General features: G+C 43.8%; 1 protein-coding gene across 1 annotated transcript in view; it reads left to right on the plus strand.

Annotated features, from left to right (window-relative positions):
- The first annotated feature begins 496 nt into the window (after positions 1–496).
- Nsf (N-ethylmaleimide sensitive factor, vesicle fusing ATPase) overlaps positions 497–21,770 on the plus strand; it is a 133,728-nt gene continuing 112,454 nt past the window's right edge. The window contains exon 1 of the mRNA XM_021176539.2: positions 497–580. Within this exon, the coding sequence (XP_021032198.1) occupies positions 569–580 (12 nt within the window). The 5' untranslated portion in view covers positions 497–568. The remainder of the gene's footprint in view (positions 581–21,770) is intronic.

Genomic DNA, 21,770 nt, shown 5'->3' on the forward strand with positions numbered 1-21,770 from the left:
AAACAAACGAACAAACAAACACCTTAAAAAAGATATAAGTTGTGCTTATAAATGAAAATATCGAACTACAAAGCTAGCGCATATATAATTATGATTCACTCTCAAAACAAGTGTGCCTGCAAAGAAAAGCTCGGATTCGAACAGAATCCGAATTCAGAACCAGCTTTTAGCCATTGCGGGGGGTCGGGGGTGGGGTAGGGGGGTGGGGGTAGTCCCCTTTGGGGGAAAGGCCAGTAACCACGCGGGGTTTTCTCGGCGCATTCTGTTTTAAGAGGTCTGGAAGCAGAAAGCTAAAAGTCCATTAAAAGGCCACGTGGCCAGTTGACATGGCTTTGTGAAAATGGGGTAGCAGTGAGGCGGCCAGCTTGTCTTCAGCCAAAATGGCGGTGCTCGGCCTGCGCGCGCGCACGGGATGGGGCAGGGCGTCGGGGACGCGGCCGGGCGCGGGCGCGGCCTCCCGGCGGCTGCGCGCCTGCGCGAGGGCGGGCTGCCGGCGGGCACGCGCGCGGCGGAGGCGGGCTCAGCAGAGTGCGGAGCTGCAACCTGGGAGCCGGACGTGTCCGCGAAGATGGCGGGCCGGGTGAGTGGCGGCCGGGCAGCCCGGGCTCGCAGCGGATCGCCCGAGGTCGCGACTGCTGCGAGGTCCACGCGGCCTCCGGGGAAGGGGCGCGAGGCTGAGCACCCAGGAACGCTGAAGGAAGGGAGGTCAGAGCAAGGCTGGAGGCGAGACAGTGTAGCTGCGGCAGGGGATTAGCTCTGCTCAGAAACTCTGTCCTCCCCGAGGGTTGTCTCTTCGTCCCCCGGGTCTCCCGTGCTTCCCTTGTCATCCCCCGGGGCTCGTTTCTCTCGTCCTTCAAGCATCTTGAGGGTAGTGGCCACTGGAGCCCCCCCTCTGACGAGCGCTGTGTGCCCTCCACACTCCTCCGAGGGTTTCTGAGGTGGCACTGCCGGATAACCGCGGGGTGTAGTCTGCTGCAGTCAGGGCGAGGGTGTGGGAACCCATTTCTGGTTCTTCCTAAATGAATGTTATGAAAAGAGGAGGGGAGGTCTGCAAATTACTTTTACGGCTAACCTCAGACCATCTCCTGGGAAGAAACATATCAGCTGTGAAGCAGCAATGTCTTTCTGAGGATGGACTTGGGGTGTCACGTTTTGTTTTTCTAAATGACAGTCGATTCGAATGCAGCAGGCTGTGTTGTAGTCTCGGGGATTTACATTTTACTTCCTCATTAAGCTTGTAGGACGGCGGGGTAGGATTGGGGTTGGCGAGGAGAGATGGGGCCAGGTCACTGCTGTTATTGCAGTAGGCATCAGAGCTAACAGCGCTGATGGATGGATCCTGCCCAGAGATTGCACTGTTCGAAACCTGGGGACATTAACTGCGTCATTACAGACTAACGTTGTGCTTGGCTGATTCACTTACACCTGAATATTTGAATAAGTTTGCATACATGTATGCATATATGCAAATGTCCTGTCTAAAGAGAATTGTAGGTCATGAGATTCTAAAGTCCCAAAGAGACGGTAGAGGTCATCAGACTAGCTCCATCTCTTTCTCTTCCTTTTCTCGTAATTCCCCTTTTATCTCAAGCTGACCCTTCTAACCATTTCAGGGTCTGTTTTTGCCTCTTCAGGAGCCCCTCTCCTGAATCATCAGCCCTTCTGGAACGCACTGGTCTCTTAAACCCTCCCTCTGCCCCGACAGATGTCACTTTTCCTCTAACCAATTTTTTTTTTCCCAGTGGCAAATTCTGGTGATTTTCTGTGTGTGTTGTCTCTCATTTGCTTACCACCTGCTACCTCCTGGGCCCACCACAGTCAGACTGAAATGCATCCCTAAAATTCATGCCCATTTCCCAATCCTTGTTACACGTGATGTCTCAGAGCGTCTGACAGTGTTGCCCGTCTCCTCCTTAATGGAAGACATTCTTCCATGGCTTCAGTAATGCTGGGCTACTGTTTTGACTCATCTCTCTTGCAGAGTCACTTTCCTCCTCCCTGTCATTCAAATCCCACACTATGTTTTATCTCCTCAGCTAATCCCTTCTGAGCCAAAGCTACAACTGTCTGTATGCCTGAGGTTCTCCAGCTTCCATCCATCCTCTACAGAACTGCCCTCTAAATTCCACATTGATGTGTGGAAGTGTCTATTTGAAATCAAGAACAAGGATGGGTGATCACCTTTGATCCTCGCCGAGGCAGGAGGACCTCTGACAATTTGAGCCCAGCCTGGTCCATATAGTGAGTTCCAAGACAGCCAGGAGTACATAGACACCGTCCCAAATAAATTAAATAAATGAGTAAATAAATAAAATAACTAATTCAAGACTATTTGAACTCTAGTTTAAACCCAAAGCTGTGATCAAAGCCCACTTCCCTGGTACTTTTTCTGTTTTTCTCTCATTGAATGATACCATCACCAGTGGAAACCTGGCGGGTATGGGATGTGTGTGTGTATGGGTGGTAGGGGCACATGCATACCCATATGTGGCAGTCAAAGGACAACGTTGGGTTAGTATTTGCCACCCACGCTGTTTGAGCCAGGGTTTCTTTGGTTGTTCGCCCCTGCCTCTGCCAGGCTAACTGGCTTTCCAGCTTCTGTGGAGTCTCTCGACCCAGGATTACAGATGTGAGCCATCCTACCTGCTTTTCAGTGGTTCTCGGGATGTGAACTCACATTCTCACACTTGCAGAACACGTGCTTCATCCAGGAGGCCTTCTCTTCCCTATTGTCTGCCCCTCTTGCCGCATCCCCTGTATAATTAATTCATCACTGTCTTCCCTCCTGCACACTAAAGAAAATAAAAGTGGTTTTTTGTTTTTTTTTTGTTTTTAATCAGGGCCCAAAAAGGTAGGCGTGGGAGCATTGCTGCTTTAGATATCCTCGGTACTCGCTGCTGTTGGTGTACCCCTCTCCCTGGTCAGTTTACCATTCTGCATCCTTGTCTCCACCCCCTTTTCTCTCTGTGGTCTGAATAACTGCAGGAAGTTTCCTAGTCTTCTCCTTTTGGCCTTCTGCCCCTCTTCCATCCTCCATGCTGGTTACTCTTCCCCAGCCCCTTACTGCTTACACCCATCCTCAGGTTAGTTTTGGGAGAAGATCAGATGCTTAACAAGGCGTTCGGGGCTCTTTGTGGTTTTGCTCCTGTTTCCCTCCGCTCACTTTCACTGTCTGTGCTCAGGTTATATAAGCCTTTCAATGCCTTGAAGCTTCAGTTGTTTCTCTTACCACAAGGTCTTTGCTGGGCTCTTTCTTTGTAAATGTTCTGCCCTTAACCATTTACTGCCTACTCAGAGAACACTTGGGAAGCCTGTGTTCTCAGGGAACACTTACTCAGGCTGTAAGTTGTGATACTTTGTTACATCGTCTTGAAGACCTGTGTTCCTCTCTTAGAGCTTTATCTATTTCTCACTGACTCTATTATGTTAGTATGCTGTATCCTGTGTGTTGGCACATGCCTGTAATGCCAGTGCTTGGGAGCCAGAGGCAGGAGGATCACTGTATGTTTGAGGCCAGCCTGGTGTCCATACTGAGTTCTAGGCTGGCCTGAGCCATAGAATAAGACCCTATCTCAAAAATAAAGTGCTAGTGTTATTATTTGCCTCCACTTTATGAGACCGCTCTAGATATTTATGCTAGGTATTTTACTCATTACCTGTTTTATACACTTGTGTTTGTGCATCAATTTGGTAGAAATTTAAAAAGAATTGTTAAGTGCAATACATTTTAGAAAATAAAATTTAATTCTTTAAAGCACTAACATATGAATTTATTCTTTTTTTTTTCAAGCACTTAAGGCGCAAAGGTGAAAGTATATTATTGCTTTTGCATCTATTTGCTTACGTACAAGCATGCACGTCTGTGCCATAGCACATGTGTGGAGCTCGAGGACAACTTGTGCAGTGAGGTCTCTCCTTCTACCATGTGGGCCCAGGGCTTGGGTTCAGGATGCTAGACTTGGTGCCTTTACTTGCTAAACCATCTCACCTGTCCAAAGGTATATAATTTTGCTATAGAAAGATGGTTAATTGACAGAAGATTGAGCCCTTAGATACACTCGTATTTGTAGCACACCAAACATTTGCTGTAATGCTGGTTGTTTTTTGTTTGTTTTTGAGACGGTCTCCCAGTATAGCCCAGGCTGGCCTGGAATTCACCTTGTAGAATAGACTGACCTATTCACAGAGATCTGCCTGCCTGTGCCTCCGAATACTAGGACTAAATGCTGTGTACCACTCCCCACAGCCCTGTAACACAGCTCCTAAACATCCGTACTCTGTGTTGCTGACATTACACTTAATATAAAGCAAAATGATCTCATCAACGTCATTTCTGGTTTTGTCCTGATTAGCAGAGAGGCTGGGCGTTTTTCTAGTTGGTTAATGGAGAGTTCCTCCATGCGTTATTGCTTGCGTGTGCACTCTTGAGTTGGGATATTCGTATTTTCTTTTTATTTGTAGAGTTTTCCCTTTTGAGGAGGGCAGGACTTGCTTTAGATTTGTTAGCTGCAGATATTTTCTTTTTCCTTTTTTTTTTTTTTTAAGATTTATTTATTTTATTTATATGAGTACACTGTAGTTGTCTTCAGACACACCTGAAGAGGGCGTCAGATCCCATTACAGATGGTTGTGAGCCACCATGTGGTTGCTGGGAATTGAACTCAGGACCTCTGGAAGAGCAGTCAGTGCTCTTAACCGCTGAGCCGTCTCTCCAGCCCTGCAGATAGCTTTTTGATGATCATTTTCTTCATTTATTTATAAGGTCTTAGATTTAAATGTCATTGTTATATTTGCCCATTTTAAGGAAAGCTTCCTTTGAAGTCATAAAGATCTTATTTAAGTTTTGTTTGCTTCGCCTATTTTTGTGATTAATTCATCTGTAAGTTAGTTTTGTATTTGGTGTGAATTATGATGTTAATTTTATCCTTCCATCTGCGAGAACAGTTGTCCCGCTGTGTGTTTGAGTCCATCCTTTATCCACACTGATTTGTGATGCTCTCTCTGATTCAAAACCCATGGCCTGTGTGGAGGTGGGGTTCTAAGCCTGGACTTTACTCTTCCATGACTCCTAGGTGTCTCACGGAGTGTACTTCTTCCTCGTTTTAAAGATGGCATCCGTTTGGTTTTGTGGGTCCGTGTGTGGTTGGACATGTACAAGGCATGTTTGTATGTGTGGAGGTGAAAAGTCAAAGTCGTCGGCTCTCTCCTTCCACTGTGTGGGTCTCGGGGATGGAACTCTACCTAGGAACCATCTTTCCCCGCCAGCCGGCTCCTCCTCCTTTTTCCACATTTTACATTTTCAGCCATCTCCATGCAACTTTTAGGAGTAACTCATTACCTTGCTTCTTCTGAAGAGAGTCCCACTCTGTCTCTCTTGCTATTGACTTTGACCTGTATTATCCTCCCATGTTTTATATAGATAGCTACAAAGACTAATCAAATTTAGCTAAATACGTTTTAAAACCGATTTTATCTTTTGTGGGGAGCAGGGGGTGGGGGTTGTTTTTCAGTTTTAAGGCAAAAAGTATACAGTTTGTCGCCACTTTTAGCTGTGCACAGGAAGCAGATGACATGGCGGCAGCTCTTTAGGGACCATGCAGGGTGTCAGGGTGTCTCCGTCCTCAGCTCCTTTAGAACAAGCTCAGTGGATCTCACAAAACAGGGGAGAAAATGGGAAAACCATTCAGGTAAGAATAGTGGGCTTTGAGATCACTGGGCCAATGGAATGTTTTTCAGAGACACCGGTGGGATTTGTTCTTCTTGTAAAGAGGTCTTATATTGAAGCTTATGAACACGTAAGTTCATATGTGACTTGACAACCAATGTCAGCATTGTCACCAAGTTCTGAATCTTCTGAAGACCCTCTTCCTTGGGGATTTTTTTTTTTTTAATTAGCTGTCGTTACCAAGACATGTTCTCCTAAGGAATGATACTGATGACATTTTGTGTTAAGAGCGGGTTTAGATCCCCCTGTTTAGAACAGAGCCTGGGATGGATGCTTTCCACTCGGTAAGCTATTGCAGAACAAACCAGCTCCTTTGAAGTATAGTTCAGTATTACTGTTATCTCCTCCACTGAGCCGTCAGATACTCCTAAGTAATACTGTTGCTTCTTGTATTATCCAAACTGTTCATAACGTAGAACTAATGTAAACAACTACTTAACTCTAATATAACTCTTTTTCTCTACCTGTTGATAAATTGAGTCTTTTTTTATTATTATTATTTAGCTTTCAAATCAGTTTACATTGAATTAAACAATATAAGTTTAATTCGTGTTTGCTAAATTAAGTGATGTGGTATATTGAGTATTACTATACACACAGTGCTTGTGTTCTAATGTGTGTGTCTGTGTGTGTGTGTATGAGAAATAATTCAATACATTTTGATCATGGTTTCCCCTCCTCCAGTTCCCCCAGATCTTCCCCACCCACCCAACCCTACACTCTTTCTTTCTCTATCTAGAAAATTAACAGGCAAACAAAAGAAACAAATCATAATTAAAAGAAAAAGGAAGCTGGGCAGTGGTGACGCACGCCTTTAATTCCAGCACTCGGGAGGCAGAGGCAGGCAGATTTCTGAGTTCGAGGCCAGCCTGGTCTACAGAGTGAGTTCCAGGACAGCCAGGGCTACACAGAAAAACCCTGTCTCGAAAAACCGAAAAGGAAAGAAAAGAAAAGAAAGGAAAAGAAAAGAAAAGAAACACACACACACACACACATAAATAAAACCCACTCAAAACTCATAAGACACAAACTAAGAATATATATATATGTGTGTGTGATGTATATATATATATATATATATATATATATATATATATATTCTATGGCAAATGGGTAGTAGAACAAATAATGCCCAAACAAGGCCCTGTGAGACAAAGAGTCTACAAAAATACTATTGAGTTCACTTTGTGTTGGCCATCTGCTGTTGGTCATAGGGTCTACCTATAAGTGTGGTTAATATATCTATTAAGACTTTTTTGGAGGAAATATGTTTTGTTTTGTTTTGTTTTTTTGCAAGTGGATGTCAGTTGAAAACAGCTTCTTGGTTAGGGATGGGAGCCTGTGTCCACGTCCCTCTCTCAGTGCTGAGAACCTGTCTGGCTTGAATCTGTGAAGGCCCTGTGGAGGCTTCCATGGTCCCTGTTTGTCTGTATGTGTATCAGTAGCTTTTAAAAAACATAATGTGTTGTTTTATGTGTATATATTTTGTCTGCATATGTTTCTGTGCACTACATGTATCCCTGGGGAAGCCAGAAGAGGGGCCTCAAAACACCTCAAGAGCTGTAGGCAGTTGTGCCTGTGGTGGGAATTGAACTCAGGACCTCTGGAAGAGCAGCCAGTGCTCTTAGCTACTGAGCCATCTCTCCAGTTTATGTATCCTGAGTACAACAATTCTCAGAGTGTTGTGCAGACCAGCGTGGTCGCATCACCTGAGAACTGGCCAAGAAAGAGCTCCTCAGGCTTGCTTCAGGCCGAGTCCCAGACTCCGCCCTCCCCTTCAGCAGATGCTCCAGGTAGCTCTGCTTCCAGAGAAGGTGGAGAACTGTTGACTCTGCATCCTACTTCTCCAAGGTGGTCCCTTGGGAATTGTTGAAGGTCCTTTCTTTTTTGTTGTTCAATGTATCTTCAATCTTGATATATAAACTTCAAGGTTGTCTTTTCTCCTCGTTAAATTCTCTGCTGGCATTCAGCTTTTCAGATAGCTGAGAAGTTGTAGTTATGTCTTACACTATATTGAATTAGATCCTCCCATCCATCTTCCCACACAAAAAGTTTTAAGTGCTAGGTAAAGTGTTCAGGGCTGGAGAAATGGCTTAGCGGTTATGATCACTTGCTGTTCTGTTGGAGGACCCAAGTTTGGCCAGCGTCCATATTAGGTAGTTCACAAGCGCCTGTGACTCCATTCCAGGGAATCTGATGCTTGCTTCTGGCCCTAGCAGACTCCTGTACACATGTGGCACACACATATACATAAATAATAATAAGACTAAATCTTAAAAATACTTGAATTCAAGCTGTAACTGGCTAGAGCTTAAGGAGTAACAGGTCAGAACCTATGTGCGAGTGGGGATTAGACACCGAGTGCCTTTGCCTCCAGAGAAGCTTGGAGACCGGAGGTAAACATTGGTGATTTTGGTAGAATCCTCTTAGTAAAGATTGTACCTCCAGGGAATACACCTTATAATAAATGTCAGTTAGGAATTAACTTATTCCATCCAGGGAAACGAAAGGAAAATTTCCTGTCGCACTTTGGTGCTGGGTAGGGTCAAACAAAAACAAAATCCTCTTAACTTTTTTTTTTTTCTTTCTCATTGCATCATCTTGAAGTCTGGGCTTCTGATTTCATACTACTTGGTTGGTCTGAAACTCCTAAGCTAGTAATTAGGTGTGCCCAATAGTGGCAGCACCTCCATGCCCCGCCCAGTAGCAGTGAGCAGAAAGCTGCTTGGAAGAACTCATCTTCCAAGAGCCTCAGGACTCAGAAAGTTCCTAAAAAGGAACTTGAAACATACATACACACACACACACACACACACACACACACACATATGTGCACAGAGTCACAAATGACATAGTCAAGACTCCACAAATGAGAAGTCAGCAGAAGCAGTAAAGAGATGGGTTGGAGAGCTGATGCCATGGCTCCATGGGTTAAGGCACTGGCCACCAAGCCTGATGGCTCTGGAGTTTGATCCCCAGGACCTACATGGTGGAAGGAGAGAACTGAACCGAGTCCTATGTGACTGTCCTCTGACCTCCTCAAGATGAGGTGCACATAGTAAATAGATAGGGAGAGGCAGGCTTCAACTCTTGAGAATGCTTGAGTCCAAGCCTGGCCTGGTCTACATAGTGAGTTCCAAACCAGCCAAGGTTACATTGTGAGACCCTGTCTCAAAATAGCAAACAAAACAAAACAACAACAAAAAACACCCCAAAACAAAAAACCCCAAACTATCGCTATCACAAACAAACAAACAAACAAACAAAAAAGGAGCTGGGAATTTCTAAAGGCTTCAGATACTGAAATTAGCTGGCTGTCCTGGAACTCACTCTGTAATGTCTACAGAGTGGTTGGTCTCAAACCCAGAGATCTGCCTGCCTCTGTCTCCCAAATGTTTATACCATATATTCTAAGCACACTTTCCCCACTGTCAACTCTTCCCAGATCCTCTCCACTTCTCCACACATCAAACTCTACACTCTCCTTAGAAAACAAAATGCCGGGGCCAAACAAACACAGAAGTGGATGCTCACTGTCAGCTATTGGATGGATCACAGGGCTCCCAATGGAGAAGCTAGAGAAAGTACCAAGGAGCTAAAGGGATCTGCAACCCTATAGTTGGAACAACATGATGAACTAACCAGTACCCCAGAGCTCTTGTCTCTAGCTGCATATGTATCGAAAGATGGCCTAGTCGGCCATCACTGGAAATAGAGGCCCATTGGACTTGCAAACTTTATATGCCCCAATACAGGGGAATGCCAGGGCCAAAAGAATGGGAATGGGTGGGTAGGGAAGTGGGGGGGGGGGTACGGGGGACTTTTGGGATAGCATTGGAAATGTAATTGAAGAAAATACATAATAAAAAAAAAAAGAAAAGAATCAGCAACATGGAAGGAAAAAAAGACCCAGGGAAAAAAACAAAAAACAAAAACAAAACCAAGGAACATACTGAAAAACACAAAACAAAACAAACCCCCATAACTGCCCCCCAGAAGTAAAAATATACTAGCAACAAACAAACAAACAAACCAAAAACCAAAAAACCAAAATTAGACAAAAAAGTCAATGAAAATACAATTGAGTTTACTTTGTATTGGCTAACTACTTGTGGCCAGAAAAACAAAATATTTGAAAAAAAATTTATTTGGGATTCCAAGGCTGTGGAAAGTAATGGAAAGGTCCTGAGAACACAGAAGGCAGAGAAGGGCGCTCAGGCTAGTCAGGCCCCTGGAGAGGAACAGTGAGGAAGCCATCATCTGAAGAGAGACGGCCAGAGAACCTATCTGTCTGCCCGTTCAGAAAGTCTAAAGAAGCCAGGTGTGGTGGCTCTTCTCCAGTCCTAGCTTCGGGGGCAGGAGGATTGCTGTGACTCTGAGACCAGGCTGGGCTACATAGCAAGACTCTGTTTCAAAACAAGAGCAATGGCAGTGCTAGTAATCAAAAGAAGTCAGTGGGGTCGTGTGGACGTTTTAGCGGCTAGACCTAAGCATACGATGGCTGCCGCACCTGAGTGAATGGGGTGAGGGTAGGTGTAGACTCAAAACACTTTATGATGCTCTCCTCAGAAAGAAGTGAGAGCTTCTTGGATAGCTTTAGGTTATATATATATATATATGTGTGTGTGTGTGTATATGTATATCTATCTATCTATATATAAATGTCTAGATAGATAGATATAGATAGATAGATATCCAGAGTAACCACAGAAGTAATAAAAATATGAATAATGGGAAATTAAATTAAAAAGATTTTAAAAAGTGGAAAAATAAATATGGAAAAAATGCAATCAAGAGGAGTCAAAGTGATAAAAATAAAATTAACAGAAGCAGATGCAGGTGTGGTGGTATGTGCCTATAATCCCAGCACTCAGGAGGCTAAGGCAGGAGGATTGAGAATTTGAGGCTAGCCTAGGCTATGTACCGAGATCCTGTGTCAAACAATACTCACAAAATATAAATAAACAAATTCTACTAGGACTAAATGCTTCATTCAAAAGAAAAGAATTCATCTTAGATTCTTAAAGAGTATATTGAAAAAATTCTAAGCTCAACAACTATTTGCTTATTTAGTCATTCATTCATTCATTCATTCATCCATTCACTTTCTCATCTATCTATCTATCTATCTATCTATCATCTATCTATCTATCTATCTATCTATCAGTCAATCTATAATCTGTCTGTCTGAAATAGGTTTCACTATGTAGCCCTGAGTGACCTCAAACTTGCTTATGTAGAACAGGCTGGCTTTGAACTCACAGAGATCGGCCTGCTACTACCACCCACTGCTGGGATGAAAAGCATGCATCAACTGGGCCTGGCTCCCAGCCATCATTTTTAGGTTAGTCACTAAAGATACAGCTAAAAAGCAAAAATGTAAAAGATAAAAAAAGAAAAAGTCTCATCAGATAATTCCGGAACAAAAAAGAGATAAAATAGCTACACTAATACCAGACAGGATGAACTTTAAAACAGAAGGGATAGAGCGACCTCTGGCAGCAGTGGGTTCAGTTATCCAGAGATAAAACAGTTCTACGTGTGTGTGCATCTAATTGCCTCCATATACAAACCAGAAAGCGATGGAACTGAGCAGGCCAGGAGGACAGGGGAAATCACAGGGACAAGAGAGGAGCCTTCTCACCTCAAAGTCTGCTTCTTTCTCACCAGCAAGAATTTCAACACAGTTGATAAAATGTTCAGAAAAGGCCTACATGGAGACAAAGCTTTTTGTATAGAGGTATTACAGATACTGCTAATATTGTGGGAACCTTGCATAATGCCTAAGAGGGTGTGGCCTTTGAGTATAGCTCTGTTTTTTTTCCCCACATATAAACCTGAAATTTTCTGAGAATCTCACAAACAAGACTATACACTTGATTTACAATTTTTTACAAAAGATTTATTTATTTTATGTATATGGGTACACTGTAGCTGTTTTCAGACACACCAGAAGAGGGCATCAGATCCCATTACAGATGGTTGTGAGCCACCATGTGGATACTGGGATTTGAACTCGGGACCTTCGGAAGAGCAGTCAGTGTTCTTAACCGCTGAGCCATCTCTCCAGCCCCTGATTTATGATTTTTAAAAAGTGTCTGAATTATTTTTTATGACCCTTGTGACCTATGCTTTTTCCTTACCAGCTGCAGTTCTACTCAGTACTCCTAAGGACTTACTAAGGAGGAAAAAAAAAAAACCAAAAACCATGAAAAGGTTTCTTTGCCACCCTTCGAGGTGTAACTTCAGATGCCCCTAAACTGCACGTATGGCTGTTACAGAGAGCTTACGTACTTTCTCCTGAGAAGCCCATATGCCAGTACTGGAGTGCAGTGCCCTTTCTAAAGCTCACCCATGCTTAAGTGTGTCTTAATAACCTTTCCTAATACTACCTCATACTACCTGTGTCGAAGCTATTATTTGCTGCTAAGCGTAGACTCTTGGCTTTACCTGACTATGGAGTGGTCTGGTCTGTCAGAGACTCCTTGGGCCACTCCAAGTGGCAGGGTAGCACCACCTCTGATCAAGCTGCTTCTGACAGAAATGGTGATAGCAGGGAATTTCAGGCTTCTCTTAGTTATTGATGATGAAACAAAATGGTTATAGGTATAAAGTGATAAAAAGGAAGTGAAAAATCCAGTTTCTCTCTAGGCCTGGTGGCATGGGCCTACTTGGGAAGCTGAAGCAAAAAGGTTGCAGTAATTAAGATCCTGTCTGGGTTTTAGTCCCAGTATTGGGGTTGGGGGAGGGATTTATTTTAAAGAATAATGAATCCAGCTTCTCAGCTGAATTGACTGTATTTCAGGGGCTGCACGTGACTAATGGCTGCTGGAGCAGACAGCACAAAAACTGTTTCCACATTACTCCAGTTTGGATGGCTCAAATCAGCATCTTATTCAGGGTACACGTTGAGCAGCACACCCAAGGTGCAGAGCCCTGTACTGAACACAGTGCAAGTCAACTAGAAGTAAGACCACAAAATGGCCAAACAGCCAAGGGCCAGCAGATTTCTTACTCAGAATAAAAACAGAGATAATTATGGAGTAAAAATAGACTCCATTATATTAAAGACTTCGCATCAAAGGGCACCCTTGAACTTTGTTCAGACTGATGTAACAAAGTCCTACTTACGCAGTGGCTTAAACAACAGAAACCTATTTTCTCCTAGTTCTGAAGGCCAGAAGTTCAAAATCAGGGTGCCACCTGATGAATTATCTCTTCTGGACTGGATGCAGCAGCATCATGGGGTGGGAGGAGAGGGAGGAAGGGAGGGGTGGGGGTCGAGGAGAGAAAGCTGTCTTTTCCTAGGAGGTTAGAATCCTTTCTGAGTAGAGCCCCCTCCCCTTGATTGTAACCTTAGTTACCATCAAGGTTCTCATTCCAGAGGGCTCAGTGGGTTAGCAGTGCAGGCTTTAGGTTTTAGTGCCTTGGTATATAAATGTGAGTGGGTGGGAGATGACCAAAGGTCATCGACAACACACGCCGTATGAGAGAAGGAAGACAGCCTGCGGAGTGCAAGAAGACAAAGTGCATGCATCTGATAGAACTTGCACCGAGACTACAAGCCAAACAAAACTTGCCCATTAATCATAAAAAGAAACAACGGAAAGGCCAGTAGAAAAATAGAGCAAAGGTTCCAACAGGCATTTTCAGAAAGATGATGTCTCTGACATTCGCTCTGTACTTGACCTCATTCATCCTCAGAGAAACAGGAACTGAAGCTCTGGGAGGCTGTGCTGCACTCTCACCAGGAAGCAGACTGAGAGACCCAAGATCCTCACTCAGTGCCCTGCTGCGGTGGGGCAGCTGCAAGTCCTCTGCTGGAAGGAATGAAGAACCAGTACGGCCCCCTTGAAACACCTGCAGTGTTCCAAAGCTGCACACAGAGTACACTGTATTTGCTTCCACTTTTTTGGGTTTGTTTTGTTTTGTTTTGTTTTGAGACAGGGTTTCTCTTTGTAGCTTTGGCTGTCCTGGAACTCTGTAAACGAGGCAAGCCTCTGAGATCCACCTGCCCCTGCCTCTGCCTCCTGAGTGCTGGGATTAAAGGCGTGTGGCCACCCCCCCCCCCCCAGCATTCCTTCCACATTTACAGTGTGAACTCATCCAAGGAAATCAATACCCAGTTTAAGAAAGGAGATCCTCCCAGCATCCCACACTGCCCCTGTCTGCATTATCCTCCCGGCCAAAATTGCTACCACCTTCATCAGATCAGAGGACTAGGGGAACGAGTCTTTATCTGTGTGGCCACGGGGTGGCCATCACATCACTTGCAGACATCGTTCCCTTTTGTTGTCTGATTTTATTTTTTGGTGTGCTAGGTAAACACTCTAGTCCTGAGCTGTATTCCCAGCTTGCTCAAAAGAGCCTGTCTAACTAAGGAACTGAAGTAGGCTAGTAATCCCAATCGCCTTTAACCAGCTACATTGACCTAAGTATTTAAAAGTAATCTCTAAATTATAAAATAACTAAGTGATACCATTGTTATGATTGTATTTGTTATTAAGCTGTATTAAGTGAGAAATCTTTCGGTGTTACAAATATGTTGTGAATGTGTGTGTGTGTGTCTATGGGTAATTACAGGGGTGCAGATCAACACCAGCAATTAAGATAATTAGAGTGAGGCCCATCAGTGTAAGTCAATGGATTTTGCTGCTTTGAAGACATGGTATCCATTAGACCTTAGAGTCTGTGATGTCCTTAGGTGCAAAACTGTTTTTTTTTTATTTTTGTTTGTTTATTTTTGAAAATTTGGGGGTCAAATTGTTTTATTTAAGAAACTTCAGAGGAAACTTTGTTCAGAGTAAGAAAATTCTGTTGTGGAATACAGTCATAAACGAGACGGCATTTTAGTTGTGAACACACCTTCACAGACACACACTTTTCTTGTTAAGAGTCTCAGCAACCTTATGAGCTGGCACTGTCAAAATCTGGCTCACAAAATAAAACCCGACCAACTAAGAACCCACAGGTGCTATCGTATTTCTTCACGGTGAAGGTTACAGGCTTCCCCCAGAGCTCAGGACCGAGGCTAGGATGTCCCCTGGCTACTTCTATTCAACATCATTGCAAACATTAGGTAGGGCCATTGTGCCAGGAAAGGAAGAAACGGCATCCGTGACCACCACTCTATGCAGACAGCGCGGTGCTGCAGCGTTTCCTTTTTGTTGCTGTTGTGCTGGGGATTGAACCTAGAGACTCAGTGCATTCTGGGTAAGTGCTCTACCATTGGACTACGTCTCCAGTCCCAGATGACACTCCTAAAGAATTTATCTATTGGGGGAGGGGAGGGGAAGATTTAAAGCTAGAAACAACGTTTAGCAAAGTTGTAGCGTAGCATAGGCAAGCAAGATCCAGCACCAATTGCATTTCTCTCCCATGACAATGGCCAGTCTGAAAGAGGAAATAAGGAAACCGTTTTATGCTTTGGCATCAGAAAGAATAAACAAGAACAATTCAAGGACCCAACCCTGTGACCCTTCCAAGAAGGGCTAGATTTTAAAAATGCACGTTCTTGAATTAGGCAATGGTTTTTAAAGACGTGATACAAAATCGTCAGCAATCAGTAGAACTAGGATTTTAACAAAATTGAAACTTTAGTGTGTCAAAGGAGATAGATGATTAAGAAAGTGAAGGCGGGCTGGTGAGATGGCTCAGTGGGTAAGAGCACCCGACTGCTCTTCCGAAGGTCCAGAGTTCAAATCCCAGCAACCACATGGTGGCTCACAACCATCCGCAACGAGACCTGGCGCCCTCTTCTGGAGTGTCTGAAGACAGCTACAGTGTACTTACATATAATAAATAAATCTTTAAAAAAAAAAAAAAAAAAGAAAGTGAAGGCAACCCCCAGAACGGGAGAAAGACTTTGTAAATTAGGTATCTGGTGAGCATGTGTCGGAAATTGAAGGCGTATGTTCATGTGCAGGCATGGTGCTGCACACTGTTATCCTGCCACTCCAAAAACGGAGCAAGAGAATCACAAGTTAGAGACCACAGTTAGCTATGTAAGCAAGGCCTTGTCTCAAAAACCAACCATCCAAACAAAAAAACCCAAAACAACAAATAACACCCCCAAACTCCACATTCGGTTGCTGCCTGGCTGTTCATAGCAGCATTCTTCTTAAAGCCTCCAAGTGGAAACAATCTGAATAGTCACTGAGGTTGAAATGATAAGGTGTGGCCTGGGGGGCTGGAGAGATGGCTCAGCAGTTAAAAGCACTGACTGCTCTTCCAGAAGTCCTGAGTTCAATTCCCAGCAACCACGTGGTGGTTTACAATCGTCTGTAATAGGATCTGATGTACTCTTTTGGTATGTCTGAAGACAGCTACAGTGTACTCATATAAATAAATAAAATAAATAAATCTTAAAAATAAAAAAGATAGAGCTGGGCGGTGGCGGTGCACGCCTTAAATCCCAGCACTCAGGAGGCAGAGGCAAGTGGATTCCTGAGTTCAAGGCCAGCCTGGTCTACAAAGTGAGTTCCAGGACAGCCAGGGCTATACAGAGAAACCCTGTCCCGAAAAACCAAAACCAAAAAAAAAAAAGATAAAGTGTGGCCTGCCCATACAGTGGAACATAGCCAGGCTGTAGAAAATAATGTGTATGTGGCTATGCACTGCAACATGCTGGGGCCTGGGAAGCACTGCAGTGAGTGGAATAGGCCAGACACATGGGACAAACACCATATGCTTGCGTTCTCACAGACAGCTTCTTTTACCCAGCATTAACATTCATGTACATACATATGCACACATGCGAGCACACATACTCACCCCGTACACTCCCGTCGGAACACAGCCCAAGCACGTGAGTGAGGACCGTGCTGAGTACTTGTGAGAAAACTCCAAGACAGCAAGAGTCTTGTGAACCCCAGTTTCCTCAAAACAGGGAACTGATCTCAGAATGCCTTGCCATGCTCCCCTCCCAGGTGTAGCAGATAGTAGGGAGTTTTCTCCAGATTGCTCATTATTGCTTGCTGACGTTATTCGGTTAAATGTTTAAGCTCTCCTTTCTGTGCCTCTGTGGAAACATGGTTTTGCCACGTGTAGCTTGCCCTTGTGATTGTCGACGGCTGGAGCTCATGAGAACTCTACTCAGGTGATTGCTCTTGGTTCTCAGAGTATAAATTGCCCGATGCTCTGACTAAACTTCAGTTCGCCTCACGTATTGGCTCCGTTCTCCCAGGTCCCGCTGCCCGTAAGTGGTAAATATATACACTGATGATTAATTTTTATTGAATACCTGAGTAGTATTTCATCTTATGGCCACAACACTGTTGTTTATCCATTCATCATCAGGAGGGCATTTGTGACCTTTCCAGCTTTGTCTATTATGAATACAGATGCTACGAACCTTTCTGTTTAGTGTTTGTGTGGACGTAGGTTTTCGGTTTACTGACTGACCAAAGACCTGGGGCTGTATTTGCTAGGCCATATAACCTTTATAGGAAGCTGCTCTGTACTGTTGCCAGTATTTGATGTTGTTGCTGTTTGATGTTCTCATTCCCCCCCCCCCATGGATTTTTCCCCCTGAAAGATCAAAGTGAAAGCTTCTTAAAATAGACATTTATAAAAGAATCTTGAGGACTCGACAGGTGTCAAGAGGTTCGCTCGTTATGTGCACAGCATCCGTCTGAGTCAGGGAATGTCAAGGATGCTCCAAGAGACTTGTGAAAATGACTATGGCACACCAAGCTTCTTGTTTCCCCCTCCCCCGAATCCCAGCCTCCTATCCCACATCTTCAGAATTTTTTTTTTAAATTAAATTACATTTAATAATGTGGGGGGTGTGGGTACGGAGGTTTCTGCATGAATCATGGCCTGCATGTGGGGAGCTTGTGGGAGTCAGTTCTTCTTCCACCATGTGGGGCTTGGGGATGGAACTCCTCCGCTTGGAGGAAAAGCTCATTTGCCCACTGAGGCTTCTCACCAGCCTGTCTTCAAAAGTTTAACAAGAAGCCCAGGTGTGGTAGTTACACATCAGTAATTCAAGCCCTGGGGAGGTAAAGGTGGAGGGATTAAAAGTTCAGAGCCTTCCTTGTTTATATAATGAGTTGTAGGACAGCCTGGGCTGCTTGAAACTCTGTCTCAAAAAACCAAAATCCAAACCAAAACAAAACAAAACCAACCACACACACACACACACACACACACACACACACACACACACACACACACACAACCAGCCAACCAAAAACCAAAACCAAAACAACCCCCTTTTTCTTGTTTTTGTTTTTGTTTTTTCGAGACAGTGTTTCTCTGTGTAGCCCTGGCTGTCCTGGAACTCACTCTGTAGACCAGACTGGCCTTGAACTCAGAAATCCGCCTGCCTCTGCCTCCCAAGTGCTGGGATTACAGGCATGCTCTACAACTATCATCGGAGTTTATAGTGTAGGAGGTTCTGTGGTCTTGCAGGTGACCATTTATGGTGACATTTCTATGTTGCTCTGGACCAATCGTATTTACTGGATCCATCTGCAATCGTAGAGATCAGGCACTTGTGATATTTGAAATGTGGATAGTGATACTCCAAAATGGAATTCTAAATTTTCTTTAATGTTACCAGTCCTAGGTCTGGGAGTTACTTTGTTGCAAAGTGAAGGTTTCTTTTCTTTTCCTCTGAGATGTTCAGTCATTTAAAACAGCCATGGACACTTGTGGCTGTCCTCTTCCTGCCTCAGCTTTCCCAATTCTGGGATTACAGATATAAGTCATGGGCCATACGCCCCCTCCCCTCCCACACACTCTGCCCCACATGAAAGGGCAATTTTAAACCCTTAGTTCTTCAGAGTGATCCCCTAGGAGAAATATTTGAGTGGCGGCATGTCAGCTAGGCTGGGCCTGGGGCAAGTTTCTGTATATTCCTCTCTTTCCTGTGGGAATCTGCAAACCTCTGGAGAAATGGAGCCAAGGCCTGAGGCTAGAGGCCTGAGGAAGAGACAGCATGTTCTTCAGGGTTATAGTCAGGGTAGGAGGGACTGACTGGTAATGAGCCCTTTCTAGTCTGCTAGCACACTCTGATTTTCTTTTCTCCTTTCCCTTTGGATAGGGTTTCTGGTGGTCCTGGCTGGTCTTTAGTCCCTTTGTAGCTGAGGGTCATCTTAACCTCCTGATCTTCCTGCCTCCACCCCTCAAGTGCTGGGATTACTGGAGCGTTCGTTACCACTCGCCGCCTCATATTGAATTTTTCTTTATTTGGCCGCGCTGTTATTTGATTTAAAAGTTCACTCAAGTAATCTAATTTCTTCAGGAAACTTTTACATAAGACTGTGTTATTGCCGGGCGTGGTGGCGCACGCCTTTAATCCCAGCACTCGGGAGGCAGAGGTAGGCGGATTTCTGAGTTCGAGGCCAGCCTGGCCTACAGTGTGAGTTCCAGGACAGCCAAGGCTACACAGAGAAACCCTGCCTCGAAAAACCAAAAAAAAAAAAAAAAAAAAAAAAAAAGACTGTGTTATTTAAATTGGCAAACTGAAATACTGTCCAGAAAATCCTGCTTAAAGCCTGCACTTTCCTCCCACCTCCCCTTTTTTCTCTTTGAAAAGAAGCAAATTCTTTGCGGTTTAAAGGCCCTGGAATGGCCTATGTCATAATTACTTCCACTGAAGTTCCCTTTTGTTTGATAAACTTGACATTCTTTAAGAATTGCCAGTGGCCTATAGCCCACCATACTGTTTGGCATTTTAAATTACAATGAAGACACTCCTATATCCGTAAGCAGTTATGTGTTCCAGTAACTTGAACAACTCACCTTAATAAAACAACCCATCACTGATTATAATTTCATGTTTAAAAGGCTATATGCCTGTAGTGGTTGGCTTGTATTATTTTTTTCCTAGAGGCAAAGTCAGTTTTAGGAAAAAAAAAAGTATGGAATTTTTCCTTGGCACTTCTATGGTAAATAGACAACTTGACTATTTATAGGGACTTACACTTTGTTTTAAAATGAGATACCCTGCCTGGCTTACCACCAAAACACAGATGCTTCTGCCTTCTAATAGGGAGGCCCTTTCCTCGTAGCATCTGTTTAAATTGGCTGGCCAGATGATAGCCACAGATTCCCACCCCTTTCCTATTAAAGGACATTGACAGGTAAACAGGTTTACAAATGAGGTTAACCTAGCATTTTGTAGAGTTTCTATTGTGTTGGCTCTGTCATGGAAGTAATTTTGTTCCATTTATTGATTTATATTTTTCCAAGTATGTATATGTATGTGGTGTGCCTTTGTGGATGTATGTTTTTTGCATGTGTGTAGGTGCACATATTTGTGTACATACATGTCTTCTGTGTGTGCATATAAAGCAGGAGGATTGTGTCAAGAATCACCCCTCGGGGCTGGAGAGATAGATAGCTCAGCAGTTAAGAGCACTGACTGTTCTTCTAAAAGTCCCGAGTTCAAATCCCAGCAACCACATGGTAGCTCTCAACCATCTGCAATGAGATCTGACGCCCTCTTCTGGTGTGTCTGAAGACAGCTACAGTGTACTTACATATACTAATAAATAAATCTTAAAAAAAAAAAATCACCCCTCAATTACTCTTCCTCTTCATCCACTGAGATATCAGCTCTTGGCCAGACTCAGAGCTCCCATACATGGCTAGGTTCCTCATCCAGTTTGCTGTGTGGATCCCTTGTCCCTACCTTCAGAGCTGTCCCTACCTTCGGAGCTATCTTCCTAACCCCAAGTTGTGTAGTGATTATCAAGTCATCTGAATCTAATTCTGTGGTATCCTAAATGACCTTGAAGGGATACTGCCTTGGACACTTGTCCTTTGGGTGGTTTGAATTGGGTTTGTAATCTACGATTAACAAGCACTCACTGTACCAGGCCCAGGAGTAGTTCTCCGGAAGTATGGCCATGAGCAAAGTCTAGTCTCCGACCTTAAGAGTCATCCTAAGTATGATTCAAGTGTGTAGGCAGACAGTGAAGGTCATCTTCAGGGCTTCCATGCATGTCTTCTCAGTTCCGTGGGGAGGGGCAGCTGTCCAGAATGTCTCCTAGAATAAGTATTGTCTAAGCCGAGAACTGTAGAGTGTGTAAGAATTGGCCAAGGACGGGATGCAGGGTTAGGGGAAAGATAATCCAGGGAAGAAACTTGAAAGTAAAGAGACTCTAGGAGGATAGAAGACTTTAAATTGTTTAAGTTTTTGATGGATGGCAGGTCCAGGTGTGACCCTAACAAAATGCTCTTTCATTTGGAAGGCCAACTTGTGACCTTGACTCTGTTCATGTCATGGGAAATCAGTGCTTTCCAAACACTTGATCACGAATCCACATGTCGTTATTTATATAGTCCCAGTCTGTCCATATTGCATATTCACTGATGTGCTGAGATTTTATATACACAGTCAAACATAAAAAAAAAAAAAAAAAGCCGCCGCAGCAGCAGCCAGTGATCAAACGTAGATTCTCATGTCTTTACCAGTGATCCCAGAGCGAAGCGAGAGTCATTGTTCTTCGGCATCTTGCTTAACTGTTTTGCGATGCATCTGCTCAAAGGCCCGTTCCCAAATTTAGCTTATTTTGTCACTTGATTTTAGTGACAATCAAAGCTTGGATCAAAGTAAAGGAATTTGGCTGTACTTTGGAAATTATGACAATTTTTTTTAAACAAACTAATCAGCATTTATGGAAACGTTTTACTGAAACGTGGCTAGTACATTTCCATCTGTCTACTGTTTTTCTTCAAATTAATTAAAATGCGCTACACTTTCCGTAGCGCTAATAAATGTGTTCAGAAAAACCCCTGGAAGCCTTCACTCGGAGAACATGAAGCTTAAACTATTCTCTTCCTGACTTTAAAAAAAAACACACACACACTTAGGGGTTTGGGGTTCCTTTGTCTTTAGGTTGAGTGTCCTGGAGGTCACAGGACAGCTTTCAGGAGTCAGGTCTGTGGTTCCTGAGGCTTGAGCTCTGGTTGTCAGACTTTGGCAGCAGGAGCCTTTACATGCTGAGCCACTGGCTTAAATATACTCTTTTCAGTGTTTTGTTTGTTTGTTTGTTTTTGTTTTGTTAATAAAAGATTTAGATAACTATTCTTG

This window comes from Mus caroli, unplaced genomic scaffold (assembly GCF_978045245.1).
Source record: "Mus caroli unplaced genomic scaffold, Mus_caroli_1 scaffold_13, whole genome shotgun sequence".
NCBI classification, from domain to species: Eukaryota; Metazoa; Chordata; class Mammalia; order Rodentia; family Muridae; genus Mus; species Mus caroli.